The sequence below is a fragment of the Anastrepha obliqua genome, chromosome 4 (assembly GCF_027943255.1).
Source record: "Anastrepha obliqua isolate idAnaObli1 chromosome 4, idAnaObli1_1.0, whole genome shotgun sequence".
NCBI lineage: Eukaryota > Metazoa > Arthropoda > Insecta > Diptera > Tephritidae > Anastrepha > Anastrepha obliqua.
This window is the reverse complement of record NC_072895.1, coordinates 101,860,472-101,867,730: the sequence shown is the minus strand read 5'-3', so window position 1 is coordinate 101,867,730 and position 7,259 is coordinate 101,860,472. Positions and strand designations below refer to the sequence as shown.

Below are 7,259 nucleotides of genomic sequence, written 5' to 3'. Positions count from 1 at the left end.
CCCCATAAGCGGACGAAAATTGTGGAACCGTAAATTAAATAGAATAAAAGTTTATGCATCATCAATGCTGGGCGTTACTTGGGGTCTGTCAGCCTCACTGATGCATTGGTGCTACACGGCAGTGGTTAGACCGATATTGCTGTATGGGGTCTTAGTATGGTGGACTGCGACAAGAAAACTGGCATACTTAATGCCACTAAAAAAGACTCAGCGACTCGCTGCTCTGTGCATAACAGGAGCGATGAAAACCACTCCAACAGCGGCGCGGGAAACGATACTCAGCATGCCACCTATTGATCTTATGGCAGCGAAATCCGCGAGGAGGTTAGTGGCTGCTTGAGTACTCACCTGTAGAACCTTCGGACACAGCTCAATAGGAAAGTGGAGCTCAGGTTGCACAGACTACATGACTCCGTACTTTAATTGGAAGAGAAGGTTTCGTACTACAATTGAAGAGGAGAGATGGCACAAAGGCATGAAGCCTGGTCATAGAACTTTTCACATCTATACAGACGGCTCTAAAACTTTAGACGGAGTGGTAGCGGGGATTTACTGATCAAAACTAGGAATTTGGGATAAGCTGCCAGCCAAGATCAGTATTTTCCAAGCGGAAGTTTTTGCTGTGGGAAAGCTGCGGAGCTAGCCTACACAAGAACAAGGAAGAACTCAATAATTTATATACAGGGTGGGCCATATAGCGTTTGCTTTTTGAACCACCTATTATTTTGAGAATGATTACACAAATGACATGTCAAATGTGTTCATAATTTACTTAAAGGTTTGACATTTACGAAATGGGACGCTATACGCTTGAACAAAATTGGGAAATATTGAAAACCTATTTATATATTTCCAAAGTGGTGAGTCTTCTTCTTTTCTGATTTTCACATCGGTGGCTACGTCAATAAGGTGGTTACGTCAGATTTGGGGCTCAGAAAATCCACACGTTATTGTAGAGAAACAAATGCATCCACAACGAGTAACTGTTTGGTGGGGTTTTTGGTCTGGCGGCATCATCGAGCCATTTTTTTTTTCGAAAATGAGCGAGGAGCCGCGGTTACAGTAAATGGCGAGCGTTACCGTGACATGCTCAACGAGTTGTTTCCAAAAATTGAAGAGGATGACATGGACGACATTTGGTTTCAACAGGACGGGGTGCAACTTGTCACACTGCCAAAGTTACACTCGATCTTTTGGCTACCGTTTTTGAAAACCGAATAATCAGCCGAAATTCCGATATCAATTGGCCGCCTCGGAGCTGTGATTTAAGCCCGTGGGACTATTTTTTGTGGGGAGCCGTTAAGGAGAAATGCTATGCGAACCATCCAGAGACGATTGATGCTTTAAAACACGAAATCGAAGTTGCCATTCATGAAATTGGAGCCCAAACAATCGAAAATGTGCTTAAAAATTGGGTTGATCGAATGGCCTACTGTAAAGCCAGTCGTGTCAGTCATTTGAACGATATTACTTTTCATTCATAAATGACAATGTTCAATCTTCAAAATAAAAAAAAAGTTTGAAAAAATATTGATTCGTTTTTTTTTTATAGCCGATTCAAAAAGCAAATTTTACATGGCTCACCCTGTATATACGTGGACAGTAAAGCAGTAAGCTCATATTGTATGTATGTATGTATTAAGTCCAAAAATGTTCAGCGGAACAGGGAGGTCATAGAAGGGCTACCCGCACACAAAAGGATACATATCTATTGGGTACCTGATCACAAAGGCATTATGGGAAACGAAATAGCAGATGAAATAGCAAAAAGTGCTTTTAGATTACCATTTGAGCAAAATAACGCTAAATACAGTATACAACGAAATGGACGACTACATAAAAAAGCAAGTGGAAGCTAGGTGGACTAATCTGACCACATGAGAAACAGCAAAATTTATGTGTAGAACTAACGACAAAAAGCTGACTCAATTCGTACTTACGCTCTCGCGAAAAGACTGCAGAACTATCGTAGGTATGCTGGCAGGTCATAATCTATTGGCTGCACATGCGTACAAGATAGGGATTGCTAACACGGAAAAATGCAGGAAATGCAGAGAGGATGTTAAGGAAACTTTAGAACACCTTCTGTGCTTCTGTCCGGCATTATTAAAAACGCGTTTAAAATGCCTGGGAGCCCCACTGATTGAGGGTCTGGAGGACGTCTCAAAAGCAGATCTCCCAGCTCTGATTAGATTCGCCGAAAGCGTTGACATCCTACGTGATGTCTACTTTCAGTATTCATAGAGGTCGGTCACCATCTGGTATCGCTAGGGACCAAAAGGTCTATGCGTGGCTTAAGGGGTTATACGCAGTTATGACTTTCAAAAAAATCGATTTTTTATTGCATTTTTGTAATGTACATATATTCAAAAGTATACGCACGAAATTTGAAGTAGATCTAAGCAATACTTTCGGAGTTATACCTAAATATGTAGAGATGCCTCGTCACGTTTTAAGGTAGATATTGAAACTTTAAACGTGTTTTTTTCAAAACGGCATTTTTCAAGTCGGTGTACACGATATCTCGAAAACGGCTTGTTTGATCGGTCAACCGTTTTAACTCAATCTTTAAAGATTCATTTTCTAGTAATTAGTCGTTCCTTTTGTAAATCTGATACTTATTTTCCATTTTATAATCAATTTACGGCCAAATTTTAACGTAAAAATCGAAATCATTTCTTTTAAAAGCTGCCATTTTGTGAAAATTCACTATTTTGATTAGCCGAACGATTAATTACTAGATAATCTAATATATTAACAAAATTTGTTTGGTTTTTTGATTTCAGATAATCCAATCCTGAGTTACGATGTACACCGTAAATCGTCTTTTTTTAAAGGAGGTTCCAGAAATCGCCTGCAGCTCGCTCTATAATCAACATTTTCATAAATAAAAAATTTTGTTACGTTCTTGAAGGATGCTTTTATAACCGCCAAAAATTTTCAAATTGAAATATTCTGAAGTTTCTTCAGGATAAATCCTTGACAACCCGTCTTTTATTTGCTTCATAACTGCGTATAACCCCTTAATGCCAACCAGACTAACCTAACTCAACTTAACCTAATGCATAATTTTCATTACAAGTAAATATGAGTAATACATCGACATCTTTATGGTAATAGGTATAAGTATAAATATTTATGTTTATTAAGTTTGGCCTCGAAACACAAGAAGAAAGTAACAAAACTGTTTAACAATAACTTTTTTATCCAAGTTCCTCGGTTTCCAAGTGGTTGATTTTTGCTTCTGCCTTCTCTCGTATCATTGACAATAATTTAGGAACACTTATATGCTGTGTATACATATTTATGTACGTATATTCGTACATATCTAGCAAATTCTCATACTTCTTTTTCCTTACACTGTAACTCAATTTTTAAAACTGTTTCAACTATTTTTTCACTTTTATTTATTTTGCGGCAAGCATCAAGTAGATTCATTCAAGCTCTTGCTTTATCATCAAGCCAGTTGACGCAGCAGCACTACTACTTGCTGCTGCTGCTGCTGATGCAGCTTTTGCCGATTTCTGCTCCGATTTCACATCCTTTAAACGCATATCCTTGGCCTCCAGATTGCCAGCTCTGGTGTGTGCATCCTTCGTGGACTTCAATGTTTGGCCAGCATTCATTGATAACGGTATTGAAATGTACTGTTGCCCGCTGCCATCTGAAAGGAGTAATTTGTAATAAAAAATGTATTAATAAATTAAATTTTTTTATTCATTTTCATCACCTTCTTCAGTGTGCAACTGCAAGTGACCAGATTGTATTAATTTCAGCAGCATCTCCTGTGGCAGACTAGATAGAGAGGCAGCCGAGTAGGTTAAGCCCTCAGTTGTTGACGTTGGCGCAGACGTCGTGACTTCCTTCTCATGCTGTGCATTTGTGCTGTGCTTTAGTTTCGTTTCTCCCATTGCTGTTGAGCTGGGCGTTAAATCTTCGGCAACGGCGGCATAAACAATATTCTTAGCCGCATTCGCCGCAGCGACGGAAGTGCTCGCTGTTTGTTGTTTGCTGCTATCCTGTGCGCTCACGTCGGGCATAGGATTGTTTTTGGTTATTTGCATGGCGGGTGCTGGTGATTCGGCATCGGATGAATCGTCCGAATCATTGACCGAAGAGAGGGGTGATCTATCTTCCTGGAAAAGGAGAGGAGAAGAAAGAGTTTTTTTTTTAATTTGCAAATCAAACAAAAAAGTGTTATTATTTTATTGTATGCAATAAAAAATGGAACATGTAATTTATATAATTTTTTTAAACCAGCTTAAATATCACAAAAGCAAAAAGGAAATTAAATATTTATAAAGGAAAAATAATTAAAATTTTTGAAGATATTTACAATTTAACCGTTTACGGCCGAGAGCTTTTTTTGTAATACTCGCCCATAAGACGCCGCACTGCACTCGGATTCCCTTTTAATTTTCTTTAAATCTACTGGACCTCCGAAGAAATCTGAGTAAATCTTGTGGTGACAAGGAGCCAAGGTGGTCGCTTCTTAACACATCATTGCCAAAGGCCTCAAGCCTGATTCGAAGGCGGGGCAGACGCACAGAAAGTGGTCGGCCGTCTTACCCTCCACTTCACAAGCTGGTACACAGAGTACACTGTCTGAGATCGACTATGGTTAATAGCTCTTTTCTCTGACTCTACATGGTGAACGCAGTAATTTCAACTTATGTTAATCTGCCATGTACATATTTTTTCTTAATTCATTTACTAAAACTCAAATTAATTAATACATTTTGTTTCAACTTTAACCGCCATACTTGTGTCTACTAATTACGCACGAAACCCCCAAACGCAAACCCACAGCGAGCGACAGAAAAAAAAGAACAACAAAAAACACATAGCGAACTTTGCTTAGAGGCAGTTAGCTTATTGGATTTCGTGAATTTGCTGACAGTAATTGAGCTCATAAAGCTTAGATAATTCTAAGACAGTTTACACGGCATTGTCGCCAAAGCTGAGCGCTGGACATTTGAAATGTACATACATACAAACATATGTTCGCAGATCTTGGCGCAGAAAAGCAAAGCGTGCCGCCACCGAAAACAACAATACGCAGAGAAGAAAATATAATAGATACACATAGAGCCGTAAAACAATCGGACAAACAAAGAAACAAACAGATGCTCGTCGACGTATTAAGTGTATGCATAAACGTATTGTAAATTGTAGTAGGTGCATGTTGCATGCACCTTCTCGATTTCACGAATATTGCGGCGTATGCGACAGACAGACAGACGAACGGTCGGACGGACGGACAATCAGCTAGCAAGCCTTGTAAATGCAGCATTAGGTAAGAAACTTCTACATCTGCCGCCGTTGATACCACCAAAGCAAATAGGCAGCCAACCAGCCAACGCAGCCACCAACACAACAAAACACAGCACAGCACAGCAGAGCTCAGCCAGCCAGCCAGCCAGCAAACTGACAAACCAAATGCTCAACCAAATGACCAACGAATGAGCAGCAGCGCACCTCCAACTCTGAAAAATTCACAAAAGGGATCAGTTTCATTGATGATGGCGCTTTTGCATTACGGCTGGTTGCGCTTTCAATGAATACACAAACACATACACCCAGGCACTCATGCATTCATATGTGACTATGTGCACTCGTACAAATATGCAAATTGTATTACGCGCTTGCGATCTTAAATCTAACGCACAATTGTTGCCTGCCAACTGTACTGTACCCCAGAGTACTATATTGTTTCGTATTGTCTTTGGGCGATGATTTTCATTGCTTTCTTTGTTAGCCATTTTTTTTTTTGTTTGCCAATTGGGCGGGTGGTGACACGATTCACCAAAGCCTATTTACATGCAAGCATGCATACATATGCATGTATGTATGTATGGGTGAATGTTCGCTTTTGGGGCTTAGGCGGCGGCAACAGTTGGCAATGGTACAGTTGACAACGAAAGGTGGCGAATCTTGAGGGAAATTGGATTTTGGTTTAGTAGAGAAAAGTGACTGGGATGACTTGGACTGAATGAAGACTGAAATTGTTGGTAATTTTCGTTTAAATTGAATAAAAAGTGTTAAAATTTTTGGCGGGGTTTGTTTTTGAAAACTGAATCTCACTTTTTATTGCCAATGTGCACCATGCCCGCAACCGACACGAAAATCACCACCCGCAGTTTCTGAAGCAGCAGCATCCCACTTGGCGAATCTACTGGCTCATATCTATATGCTGTACGGTGCTCACCCGTCTTGGCAGAATCGCCAGTGTTAGCAGATACCGCTGGGTGTGGACGCATTGTCTATGTCCGTGCGTGCTGGGCGTTTCAATGTTAACAACAAAATATATACATATATATAATTGGCGCGCACATCCTTCCTTCCTTTAGGAGAGCGAGCTATTTGTGGTGTGCGTCTTCACGTTGTTCCTCAAATGGAGGGATCTGTAGTTTTAATCCGACTCCGAACGGCAAATATTTTTTACGAGGAGCTTTTTCATGGCTGAAATACACTCGGAAGTTGCCATTGCCTGCCGAGTGACGACCACTATTAGAAATTTATTTTTCTTCATTTTGGTGTTTCACCGACATTCGAACCTACGTTCACTCTGTGAATTCCGATAGGTAGTCACGCACCAACCCATTCGGCTACGGCAGCCGCCAAAATAGCTAAAGGAATAAATGTAACGGCGCCTCTATAGCTTCCTTTGTTAAGTACATGGAATAAATTTTTCAGGTGATTTGATCCTTCACCACGCCGCGTGAATGGAGTCGCCGGCAATGTTTTGATAATATGTAGGGATCTTTGTAAGGGAGGGTTGGGAATAATCTTTATAGATCGGGATGCTTGGCGTGTGAGAATACTTTTTGCGAAGGATGATTACATTAAAGGGATATACTCGTAGATAGCGACCAAAAGAGCCTTTGATGTAAACATCTTTAGCGTCTTTTGCGAGGAAGTCATCGGAAAGAAGAAAAGACTTTTTAAAAGAGAGAGCAGTTGACTGGCAGTTACCTCGCAATCAGTGACCATCGTAATAATTGGCTATACCCGTTATACTGACAGTAGATCGCAGCTTCAGAACTATCGCAACCTGCGGGTATTCAAGTCTATTTCTACTATAACTATATGAAAATGCTTTTCCCCCAAATTCTATGTCTCTTCATTTGAACATCATCAGAACATTGAGATCCCACTCATTGGTAGCCGAATTCGGTTTGAAAATCCGCTAAACGGAAAAGCCTCACTTAAAAATGCTTGGGCGGTTCGCACTTCGAGCCTTTTTTGGCACTTATAGT

General features: G+C 40.3%; 1 protein-coding gene across 1 annotated transcript in view; it reads right to left on the bottom strand.

The window, feature by feature from the left end:
• Positions 1 to 3,107: 3,107 nt before the first annotated feature.
• The window catches only part of LOC129245104 (serum response factor homolog), a 69,564-nt gene continuing 65,412 nt past the window's right edge, over positions 3,108 to 7,259 (bottom strand). Inside the window, exons 3-4 of the mRNA XM_054883088.1 lie at positions 3,731 to 4,136; positions 3,108 to 3,664 (exon numbers count right to left, since the gene is read on the bottom strand). Coding sequence (XP_054739063.1) covers positions 3,435 to 3,664; positions 3,731 to 4,136 — 636 coding nt within the window. The 3' untranslated portion in view covers positions 3,108 to 3,434. The remainder of the gene's footprint in view (positions 3,665 to 3,730; positions 4,137 to 7,259) is intronic.